Source organism: Populus trichocarpa, chromosome 7 (assembly GCF_000002775.5).
Source record: "Populus trichocarpa isolate Nisqually-1 chromosome 7, P.trichocarpa_v4.1, whole genome shotgun sequence".
Classification (NCBI taxonomy): domain Eukaryota; kingdom Viridiplantae; phylum Streptophyta; class Magnoliopsida; order Malpighiales; family Salicaceae; genus Populus; species Populus trichocarpa.
The window spans coordinates 14,645,297-14,657,722 of NC_037291.2; the positions used below are offsets into that span (position 1 = coordinate 14,645,297).

General features: G+C 33.8%; 3 protein-coding genes across 29 annotated transcripts in view; 2 read left to right on the plus strand and 1 right to left on the minus strand.

Moving 5' to 3' along the window:
* The window catches only part of LOC7491726 (GDSL esterase/lipase 4), a 31,001-nt gene that overhangs the window by 13,130 nt on the left and 5,445 nt on the right, over positions 1–12,426 (plus strand). The gene's annotated exons all lie outside the window — the stretch shown is intronic.
* The window catches only part of LOC7469574 (uncharacterized GPI-anchored protein At1g61900), a 31,891-nt gene that overhangs the window by 5,671 nt on the left and 13,794 nt on the right, over positions 1–12,426 (minus strand). For 5 of the 27 annotated variants that reach the window (XM_024605456.2, XM_024605457.2, XM_052454759.1 and 2 more), the window contains 3 exons: positions 8,617–8,757; positions 8,410–8,454; positions 7,909–8,199 (listed from right to left, as the gene is read on the minus strand). The exons of 7 other annotated variants lie outside the window; for them this stretch is intronic. In XM_024605456.2, coding sequence (XP_024461224.2) covers positions 8,126–8,199; positions 8,410–8,454; positions 8,617–8,757 — 260 coding nt within the window. In that variant the 3' untranslated portion in view covers positions 7,909–8,125. Of the gene's footprint in view, positions 1–7,908; positions 8,200–8,409; positions 8,455–8,616; positions 8,758–9,259; positions 9,275–9,400; positions 9,647–12,426 lie in introns of those variants that run through there. 15 more of the 27 variants (XM_052454752.1, XM_052454733.1, XM_052454760.1 and 12 more) reach the window with 14 other exon arrangements.
* On the plus strand, positions 1,931–4,294 carry LOC18109487 (GDSL esterase/lipase 4). The gene is made up of 5 exons (XM_006387708.3): positions 1,931–2,225; positions 2,325–2,443; positions 2,557–2,781; positions 3,220–3,475; positions 3,829–4,294. The coding sequence occupies exons 1-5, from the start codon at positions 1,952–1,954 to the stop codon at positions 4,098–4,100; spliced, it is 1,146 nt and encodes a 381-aa protein (XP_006387770.1). The 5' UTR covers positions 1,931–1,951; the 3' UTR covers positions 4,101–4,294.

A 12,426-nucleotide genomic window follows, 5' to 3' on the forward strand; every position in this document is an offset into this window, starting at 1 on the left:
ATGTTATCGTATTGGGCTTGTCGGGCTTGACGATTCGTTTGAATGACAAACACCACCTCGATGGGTAGTTCGACTTGATTGAAAAGTTATTAATGCTTCGATAGAGTAGTTGTGCCACCAACTGCAGGGAGGTACATTCTATTCCAGAAGTGTTTTGATTATTTGCTATTAATAGCGCTAAAGGATGTCAAAAACCAGTTCAGGAAGAATAATTGATGACTTTTTGATCAGGTTCTCACAAACAACACCAATGATGATGACCCATAAAATCTAAGTAGCTCAGGAGAAAGACTTATATCTTGCATAATTGGCTCATTTCGTGATCTAACATTTGATTCATTCTTATTAACCATAATGATTGGTGGCCAGTACCTCCAAAAGGTTTTTTTATTTTATTTTTGTGGATTCAAGGACTTTTTGATGTTTAAGTCAATATTTTTTTTAGAGAAAAGATAATGATATTTTTTATAGAGAGACCGTGAAAATAAATATGCAGTCAAGAATGGAGATCATGAACCTCTTTCTCATTGAAGGATTCATAGGGTCTTTATAGCCTATAAGCCTTGATTTTTTATGGAGACGAGGGGTTGAAGTGTCATCTTACCCTGATAGTGTTAATTAACAAGGAAAAATATTCGTGATATATTCATTAAAGTGGCACAAATATCCCTTACACGTTATTAATGTGAGATACGCGGGAGGTCATTTTGAAGATTTTTATATACCTAAGGGTATAAAGAAATAAATATCATTGACTATAATATTTTATGTTAAGGATCATAAGAAAAAGCAAGTGGAGTCATGTGGCCCAATATAAAACCTAAAAAGATCATCAGTTTTATATTCATTTGGGATTTACAAGATGCTGAGCTCAAAGATGTTGGATCTAGCAGCTTGCTAGACCCAAATGAAGTTAGGCTAAGCGTGTAACAAAGCCCTGAGATGTTGGGTGTGGTACGTGACTTTCCGAACCTACATGTATTTGGGCTCATCACGTGGCTGAACCTAGAGATATCGAGTTATCATCATGCCTTTAATGTTTTTAAACATGAATTTTAAGAAAAAAAATAATATGCATAAAACACACACTGATCTATTAATATAAAAGTCTCTACACTCAAAAAGATATTCAATTACCGATCTATTCTGTTAATTATGTATTCATCATTATCTAGTCTAAAGATTCAACTAACTAACCTTTGGCTTATTACCTTTGACTGTTTGGAATTTAAATGGAAAGAAATGGTAGGGAAGATGCAGCGACTCCCTTTATTTATCAATCTGAATTGCTGCAACTCTTAACTAACTGAGATTAAATACTTTTCTTAATAGTTTTAATAATTCATAAAACTTGTTTTGCTTGATTTTTTTTAAGTCAACATTAATTTTTTATAAATAAAATTAGATTGTTTTAGATTGAGTTAGATCAACTTATCTAATCTATAACTTAAATTTTAGATAAATGATCCTTGACGACTTTCTCGACTTTCTGTTGTCGAAAGGAAATTCTTTGACCAGCGGATGGCGCCAATCTCAAAATTTGAAATGGAATTATAAATGAAAATCAGTACAAAAAAAACAACAGAGGTTATTTAATTAATAATAATACCTCATCGATCGAAGTTTTCTTATACCTACCATCTTTTTAAATTTCATTTAATTAGTATAATTTTGAGAATTCAAATCTATTTAAAAATAAATAAATAAATATCGATACCTTGATCAGTTGTAGAAATTAATTCATAAAGATTCAAACTAACTAGCCTTTGACTTATTGTCTGAATTGCTGTAACGTGTTCAAGGTGTCCAAATCAGAGTTGTTTATCACCTTTCATCATCTAAGAGGTCTGAGGAGGTAGTTTAAAACTTTAACTTATCCTTAAAAAAAAAAAAACCTTTAACTATAAGTAAGTGAAGAGAAGAGCGAAGCGAAATTGGGAACAAATAAGTAATGGCTGCATCAAAATTAACCTTCAATTTTCTTCTGCTCAGTTTCCTTGCCAGCCTTCTCATCCCAGAAATCTCCCTGTGTGATCACTCTAGACAGCCAAAAAGACATGTTGCCATGTTCATATTTGGAGATTCAATCTTTGATTCAGGAAACAATAACTATATCAATGTCAACGTTTCGTATAGAGCAAATTATTGGCCATATGGAGAAACCTTCTTCCACTACTTTCCTACTGGGAGATTCACCGATGGCCGTCTCATTGTTGACTTCATCGGTAAGCATTGGAAAATATAATATGAATCATTTTTCGAAATTGTTGTTAAGTTTTTTGGGTTAATTAAGTTTTTTTCTTCTAATGGATGATTACATGCAGCAACAAAGATCGGTCAACCGTTCGTCCCCCCATATTTACAACCTGGTATTAATTTCACTAATGGAGTAAATTTCGCAAGTGCTGGAGCTGGTGTCTTTCCTGAAGCTAATCCTGAAGTGGTATGTGATCATAGTCCCAGTTTGCATGCACTTCATGGGACTGGTAGAAATAGCTGAAAGGTTATGTACGTTTTGTGCTTCAAAGTCTTACCATTACGTACCTTATTTTCCAGATTAGTCTTGGCATGCAACTTAGCAACTTCAAGAACGTGGCCATTTCGATGGAGGAGCAGATTGGGGACAAAGAGGCAAAGAAACTGCTGAGCCAAGCAGTCTATGCGTCTTGTGTTGGAGCCAATGATTACTCTTACTTTGTTGATAATTTCCCTAATGCTACTCAGCTGGAGCAAGATGAATATGTGAACAATACGGTGGGTAACTGGACAGATTTTGTAAAGGTAATATATAGCAATAAAGTTTCTTATAAATAGTAGTGTGTGCTTACAAAACCTAGCTCAGTTAATCGATGATCCAATCGACAATTAGAAATTGAACCAAGTTAGTGGAAATTAACCTTATTAAACCTAGATAACCTGGCAGGTGAACCTATAACTCTATTGTAACTTGGTCAAAATTCCATTTCACCTTTTTTTTTTAAAATGGATGTTCTTTTAGTTTTTTTTTTCCCCTTAAAAACAGAAAGTCTTAAAACAAATCATTTTAGATTTATCCTGTACCCAGGACTTTGCTTGTACTTGTTTACATAAATCAATAAAAAAACTGAAAATATTTCTTTATTCATATAAGTGTATTGTGTGTAAAACTTAGCAGCAAGTAATTATTTACATATTGAGCTTCTTCGCCTTCTTTTTCTTTTTCATTGTCGGCATTTGCAGGAATTGTACAATTTAGGTGCAAGGAAATTTGCTATTTTAAACATAGGGCCAAGAGGTTGCCAACCAGCCGCAAGACAAAGCGAAGAACTCCGTGGTGATGAATGTGATGAAGTATCATTAGAGATGATAAAGAAACATAACAGTGCTGCATCTAAAGCCATCAAGGAATTGGAAAGCAAACTATCAGGATTCAAATACTCAATTGCAGACTTCTATACCATCCTTTTGGATATGATAAAGCACCCAAAGGATTACGGTAAGTACATAGATTTTGATAATATTAGGGTTTTAGTGAGGAAGCAAAGCAAGCCACACATTGTTTTCCACTCTTTATCTTTTGGTAATGCTCAAGTGTTACAATGCCACATCATGAGACACAGTAATAAGTTTACATTGATTACTCTCTTTTAAGCATGGTTAAATGACTCAAGATATATGTTAAAATTGATTTATTAATTGTAAGAGTGTCGATAGATTGATCTATTGTTTGGCATATTAACATGTGAATAGATCCATCAATGGATCCATTGTGATACTGTAGTCTCACGGGGGCCACGTCCTATATATCAATGCTCTTCCTAATCATTCATTTTTGTTCGTGTTGGGAAGGCTTCAAGGAATCAAGATATTCTTGTTGTGGCCATGGAATGTATAACGCAGCACATTGTGGAATAGAGCCATATACACTATGCAAAAATCCAAGTGAGTATCTATTCTTCGATGGATGGCATCCTACTGAGCATGGTTATCGGATTCTAGCTGATCGGTTTTGGAATGGCAAACCAAGTATCGCAGCCCCATATAACTTTAGACAACTATTTGATCTCGAATCTACACCCATCATTTTATCAGAAGAACATGAAGTTCCCCATTATGAATAAGTTTCCTTCTGTTACTTTGTAACTTGAATGTATTAAGACATTGGGAAGGTCCTCTTGCTCTTCTCTCGTAGCTATGTCCTTAACTACGACAGCTATTTGTCAGCAGTGTGTTTGATTTTAAGTGTTCTATCCTATTATTAGTGGAAATTGGAAAATGTTTCAAAATGAAGCAAAATCTTTGTATTTATAGTGAAGCCATTCTCCATGTTACAGCACTGAACCAGTTTTACTTCTCCTTCCACTGTCTCCTCTTAATTGCTCTAACTCAAAGCCTTAGAAATAAACCTAGTCTCTCTTCCCATTCTTTCTTCTTAACTTCACACACACACACACACACACACTCCTCCTTGTTTGTTTATCGATCTTAAGCTTCTTAAGGTGTTTAATGATATATCCTGTGAAATTATCAAGGAAAACAATTATACTCCAGGAATACCATAAACATAAGTTTTAAAGATTTAATTAAAAATAAATGAAGTTTAGTGATAAAATAAATGGAGATAAAAATTTAAGGGAAAGAATCGGAAAAAACACTACTCATCCCAGCATATGAACAACATTTTTCTAAAATCTTTCTGTTTATTTATTAATGTTAATGTTAATAACAAGGCGAAATCAATTAACTGGTCTTGCAAGCCATAAAATACATGGAAGCTCAAGCTGATAGATAAAATTATCAAATAAAAAAAAAAAACCAAACAACAACAACAACGCTGCTGAGATTGCTGCTGTCAACATGCGGAAGGCTTCGCGAGGGAACATGGAGATCAAGAAAAACAGAAACTAAAATTTTTTTCCAGACTTTTGGCTTTGATTAATAAAAAATCTTAATCAGCTTTCTTTATCTAATTTGACAGTAGCTGTGACTGAGCTACAATTTCAGCCAACAACATCTTTCAAAGCCCTGATCTGAGTAGGTCTAAGGCCTTGGAGATTCGAACCAATCCGAGTAATGATAGAATGATATATAATAACATTTCATCCACTGTGTTGAAAGTAAACAGAACATGGCAGCTCTCTAGTTTCCTAATCCGGTATGAGAGACCATCTACGTCAATGATAAGCTCTTCTATTTTGTCGATATTCATAGGTGAAAAGACTTCTTCTACATCACTTCTTTTCAGCCACTCAGAATCGCGTTAAGATGAAAAAAATAGTTCACTTATGTGTTTGATCCTTTTCAATTTTACGTAAAATACAAGGGATTTCACCAAGTTTTCGGATCGATATAATGGATTGAGTTGAATTTGGAAAGCATGTTTTGTAGAGAAAAGCGCTCAAGGAGACTCAGACCAGCCATAGACTCATGTTTTACTCATATTTAACATGTAGCTTTTAGAGTGAGAAAAGTGTGATTTGACTATTATTATTTTTTTTTTTTTTTGGGTAGCCTTAACAACGAAAACAATGGAACAAACAACACATTGATTTAGATCTTAAAAGTTCTACAAATGAAAAGGATGGAAAAAGTATTTGTTTTGGGAGCGCAATATTTTATCTATTAATCTTTTTCCACTTGGGCTCACAGATTTAAGAGAAGGTGAAGGAAAAACAATGGTTTCATTAACAGGAACTATAAGGTGAGGTTAAATATGGTTGGTCTTGATCCGTATCATAGCGCGACCGTTCTAAATTTGCTAAAATCATTTTTTGAATTATTTTTTGAATTTTTTTTTCATTTTAAGCCTTAATATTTGGTTAATTTGATCTAGGATTCCTAATTTGTTTAGATTTGAACTAGATATATGATCCACGATATGTCACGGGCTGGACTATTTTTTTCTAAATGTAAAAAAACATTCCATACAAAACTTGGGATTTTAAAAAAAATCAGAGAATTAGATCATTGAGTCAACCAAGTTTAATAATCTCAATTAATCTAATAATACTCAAAAAAAGATAATGACAACAAATAACCGAATTAATAAAAAATTGACATCAAGGATATAAAAACCATGATCAAAAGAATGAGGATCCAATTTCTTTTTTTAAATGCTTTTTTTTTTTTAAAAACCCGTCTTAAAATTTTTTTAAATTTTTTTTTTGACCAAAATAATGTTATTTTTACATATTTGTAAAATAAAGAAATTGGTTACTCAAGTAACCTTGGCCAACCCACCTAATCTGTGACTTAGGACTTGACCAGGATTGACCTCTGGATCGGGTATAAAAACCATAATTAAAAAAATAAAGACACAACTTTCTTGTAATTTTTTTTTAAACCCGTTGAATATTTGTTCTAGGCTAAGTTAATCTGGGTAACCTTGACCAATCCACTCGATCTATGACCTAGAACTTACTCGGGATCAATTTTTGAGTCGAGTTTAAAAACTAGAATTGAAAAAATAAGGATCAAATTTGACATTAAAATCAAATAAAATCAAACAATGATGGATGAATCTGAAAAAAAAAATCAATTAAGAAAATAAATGAAACCAAAAGAAATTATAATGAAAAAGAATGAGGACCAAATTAAAAAAAAAATTAAGTATGAAATTGAAAAGAAAATCAATTAGAAGAAGGGTGAAAAGCAAAATAAATATCAATTAAAAAAAAGAGGACCAAATCTAACACAAAAATAAAATAAAATAAAATGATAAATGATGAAATTGAAAAAAAATCATAAAAATAATTTAAAGGAAATACAGAACAATAAAAAATATGAGGACCACAATTGAAATAATACAAAAGCTTAGGACATTTTTGAACTTTGGGTGAGTGGGTGGAGAAAAGAGAAAAAAGGGTGGAGAAAAACAAATTCAGCCGTCGTCTAATGGCGGCACTTATGACAACATAAACTGGTCAAGACTGCAACACTTCGTCTAAGACGGCGGTTGGGTATTTTTGGATATCGGAGGAGGTGTCATGCGCCGCCCAAATGACACGGACAACCTCCACAAGTTGACGCGTTCTTATCCCGCACTGACAGCTTCTTTTTTTGTTTTTTTTTATAAATATCAAAACACCCTTGACCCCACACAAAATTTTTTTAAAAAAATCAGAGTGGAAAAGACGCCAATAACCCTAAAAACAAAAGCATTTGTTTTAAAATCCAAAGATATTTTGATAATTTCATTGTGCTCGAGAAAAGGAAAAACCGAAAAAGTCCATCTCCCAAAGTAAACCGAAATTCTGCTTCCAAGGGTATTTAGAACTTTACATTGTGTAATCAATAGATAAAAAGACATACATACCCCTCACCAATTCTATAATACCAAATATATCCTGTGTAAAAGTCCAAAAATACCCCTAAAGCTAGCTTTTATGTTTCTCTTTTTCAAGGATAATTTGGTAAATTTATTATGCAAATCTATAGTGAATTATGAAAAGAACTACAGAACAACCCTAAACTCTTTTAATATTTTTTATAATTTCAGTCCTAAATAAAGAATTTTACATGATAAACATAATTAGTCTTTATTAATTTAATATATTAACATCTCAATATTTTATATATAAAAAAAAAACATCCAATATCTAAGTCTTAATATTTAAAAACTTAATTTCCTAGTACTTTTATATATATTTTTTAAGATTACAAAATAATAATCTAACCATGACCGGGAGGTGTCAAAAAAACTAGTTAACGCTACTTGGCGTTAAGAAGGCCATGGCCATCATCAACGAACCATGTGAACCCACAAGACTGATTCATGTTTGTTAATCATGATTAGGCTTTTATACTGGAACCCAAACCAAAGCTAAGCGGTGGTGACTGAAATTTTAAAGGGGAGGGGAGCCACAGCTATAGGGTGGTGATGACCAGCTATACATCTACAGCCAAAATGCTTGGTTCTCGAACAGAAGACACCCACAGAAAATTTTCCTTACAAATATGAAGTCTTCCAACAATAATCATCAAAATTAGAGACAAAAATAGATTTGGAAACAAAAGAAAAATGAAAAGCTGCTATACATGAAGAAGGCTACTCATCAAAATATACAAGTAAAATTCCCACACAAGGTTAAATTTCCAGAGACACCACCACCTATTTCAAACCGGTTCAAGCCCTTGACTAGTCTCTTCAGTACAACAATGCACTGAAAATAAAAAATGAAAAAATGGGCACCAGCAACTCCAACTCACCACCACGATTGCCTGCATCAAAACATTGATACGGATATGTCAGAAAAGAAGGGGGAATGGAAAGAAAATAGCTGCTGCTGTTCAAGAACAAGCTCTGTCACATTTGAAGCTAATATCTTTATGATGAATAATCTTATATTATGGCTGGCTAACTAATATGTGATCCACCAATCAGCATGCTATTACAAATGCCTATGAATTGCACAGGGCAATGGTACACACCAGGGTTTTTGATCTGTGATGTTGGCAAGGCAGGCAAGGACATCTCTGCAAAATTAAGTGGGAGCCATTAAAACAAGAACTAAAGAACAAACTGCCTGCGTGTGTGTGTGTAAATGTTTCGGATGAAATGTTAAATTGTCCAGGCTCTTTTAGAAATATGAACAGCAGCTAATATCTGGTTCTTTCTTAGAGTAGTTGAACATTTACCTGGGGCACAAAGAGACAAGGTTGAAATGGAGGATGATGAAGGCCATGGAGCTGCAATGTTGTCATTCAAGTCGCATGTAAAGCTGAACCCTGTTGAATTGTCCAATATAACATCGGGAGGCAAGCTACGAAGTAGACACCCTATAATTGAATGGAAAAGAAAATTCAATAAACAATAGTAATAATTATTATAACAATAAAGAGATAGCAATCTGATTTCTTTCCAGGCTGCAAAAGAGAAAAGTTTCTTTACAAGCTCTAAGAGGCACTTTCTTTTTGCAGTCAGATGAACAAAACCTTATTACCTTTCTCAAACAAATTGGAAAATAACACACCTATCCTTTCCCTAGGCCTTAGTAAGATATCACCTCACAGCGCAAGATAACCGATGTTCTTTTACTTACATATGCTACTTGGCAACAAAGGTGTTTTCATCAAGCATCCTAAATACACAAATAAAACGACTACCAGGAAGCCAACTGCCAGGTTCGGGTGGGAGATTTTCATGTGATATAGAAAGCATGCCCTACAACCTTTTCACACTTTCAGCACTGGACATCCATATGTTTCCAAGAACTCTTACTGTAACCTCCAAATATAATATCAGCATATAAGAGAGAGAGAGAGAGAGAGGGGGGCAAACCTTGTTGTCTGTATGCTGCTTTGCATCCACCAACACATAAATCCACACACAAACACACACAAAAGTATACATATCAGATGGAATAGATGATGAAATGAAGTGAAAAGTTTACAGGAATGATAATGAACTGAGAAAATAAACCTTGGATGCTAAAATCTTTTAAGTCAATGTCACAAAGCTCATACACATTTGTCATGACCCCACCTTGTCGTAGCTTGGACCCCAAAACTGTTGCACAAATTATGGCCTGTTTGTTTGTAATTAACATTTGATTTTGTATCCCAGCCATGTATGTATTTAATGAGCTACAGCAGGAGGGACTGGGAGCAGCTACATTTCGACATGCTTTGATAACTTCTAGAGGCCGTGTGAAATTCAAAGGGCAAACTGCACATCAACATTGACTCATCAGAAGTGTAATAACTCAAAGAATCAGTAAAACACTTGCAACATATCCTTCTTGAGTTCCACCAATTTATGATAAATCTATCTGACACAGAAATGCGTGCAGGTAAAGAAAGCAAATTAATAAGATCAATTAAGCTTGTGAACAACTATAGAGCAACACAGCTACCATGATTCTATCCGGAAAACATGATTACCCTTAATTCAAATACTTTGCATGATACCCTGAAGCTCTAAGTCTCATTTTACCACTCCTGCATAAAACTTGAAAACTTTGGCTTTATTTCATGGTCTAAGTTAGTGTGATTAATTGAAACCAACACAGGGCATCTAGATAGATTCAGAAGCAGCATCATTTGACAAACAGATGAAACCAATGGTATAGACTCATAGCATATTGCCCACACTTTTGTCCTCTCTCAGATTAGCATCATTCTATCATGAAAAGTTCCAAAACATGGGAGAACCTCAAAGAAGATGCGATATGTGCACAGGAAATTTATTAATGTAACATTGGCAATACATTTATGAAATTCAGTCCAGCAAAAAAATGGGAAAGAAATCATAAAAAAAGGAAAAATGATAATTACTGTACCCTTGTTAACTTTGCAGGCAGATACTGTCCGGAATGCAGCATTTGCAGCATCTGCTGATAGTTTCCTAGAGAGATATGAATACACCACCCCTTTACAATCACTAAGAGGATCATTACGATTATGCTCGCTCACTAACTCTTCATTATCATTGGTTGTCAATTGTGTCCTAGACATCTCAAGAGCAGCTTCAGTGATTGCAGATTGGCAAATTGGTCTACAGCACTCTTTCAGAGGATCGACGGTACTGCAGGCAAATTGGTCTACAGCACTCTTTCAGGTATAGAATTATACATTCATATACTACAAGTTTGTTTGAGAAATAATAATAAAACATGTACATCTACTAACAAAATACATATACTAAAAAAAAAATTTTGACATTTAATTAAATGTTAAAATTTAAAAAGATAGAATTACTTATAAAAATTGATAAAATTCATCGGTAAATCAGAACACGGATGTTGTGACCACAAAACTTCAAGAAATATAACTTGTTGTGCTGATACGAGGGAGATTTTTGTTTGGGGGGGAGGGGGGGCTGGTTGTTTGCAGATGGGGAGAGTTGGGATTAGGAAGAAGAAGGAGAAATAGGGGAGGAGAGGGTCGGTAGAGCTGGCATATATTAACTTTTTCCGACGGATTTTCCATCGGTGATTCTAACGGAAAAATCAACACGTCACCACATGGATCTGCCATTTCAAATCCCTCGGTGATTCCGTCAGCAATTTAAAAGGCGAACCGGTCACATCACTGTACGGGCTGTCGTTTTGAATCCGTCGGAAAAAATAACCCACCAAAACATCCACGTCAGCGACCCGCCTTTTTTTTTTAATTCGAAAACTTTTCTGTCCGTAATTCAGTCGGTAACTACCGACGGAAACTTTCCGTTGGTAGTTGCCGATTGAATTACGGACAGAAAAGTTTCCGTCGGTAGTTACCGACTGAATTACGGACGGAAAGTTGTCCGTCGGTAATTTCGACCTCAAAGTACCGGCAGACATATTCTGTCAGTAAATCCGTTGCTATTTAGCGAATTTCTGGTAGTGAGAGAAATTAGAAGAAAAACAATAGGTAAGCATGAGAAGTTTGGATTTAATGTTTGATTTAGATGTTTTCCTAAGCTTATTTGATTAAGTTAGGAAGTAATTTCATGGAATTTTACCTTAGTTTCCCTTAAATCCTAGATTTTTGAACTTAGGGTTCTTATGTGAATTTGGGGGAATTAGGAGGGGAAGGAAAAATGATGAAATTGAAGTGGAATAGAATGAAAACAAGTTGAAATATCAAGTAAATGAAGAAAAATTTAGGGGAGGAAAAAGAAACATTACATTCGGCCAAATGAAGGAAAAAAAATGGGAGAATGAGTTTTGATGTTAATGTTTAGAAAAAAACCATGTTTAATCATGATAAATGAAAATGTAAGAAAGACTAAATAAAGAGATAGCATTTAAGTTGAGAAAATAATAATTATTATAATGGTAAGTAAATTCAAATTAAAAGAGAAATAAACTAGTTAAAAGAAAATATGAAGACAAGATGTCTAGATTGTGTTTGAATATAGTATTTAGATAAAATAAATAATATGATGTGACGGTATAAAGAATAGAAGAATTATTTGATGGAGGAATTATGAACATAGAGTAAGCAAAGAAGTAACTTAAGTTAAATATGAGGTTGTATGTAAAATAATGATGTTATATTTGAGAATGAATTTTTATTAGAATAAATTACAAATAAAAAATATTACGTGCTTTGTGTTTCGGCACGTAAGAAAAATATTGATGGACTAATGATATAATGACACTTGATTGATTCAGGAGTTGTGTCTGAAGTTGGTTATCAGACAGGAGGAGCTGGGTCATCACGAGCAGAAGGTAGGTGATTCGTCACCTTATTTTGTAATTTTTAGTTTCCCTAATTATCTATGTTGCTTATTTAATTGATATTAAATGAACGGAGTAAATGAATAATTTGAGTTATGATTATGTGAATTATCGGTAAATTATGTGAAATTACCGGTTTTATTGGTTAACAAAGAGGTTAACCGGATATGGGATAATTCGTATGAAATTACCAGATTGTTTGGCTAACAAAAGAGATTAGCCGGATGCTGGGTAATTCGAATGGAATTATCGGATTGATTGGCTAACAAAAGAGATTAGCCGG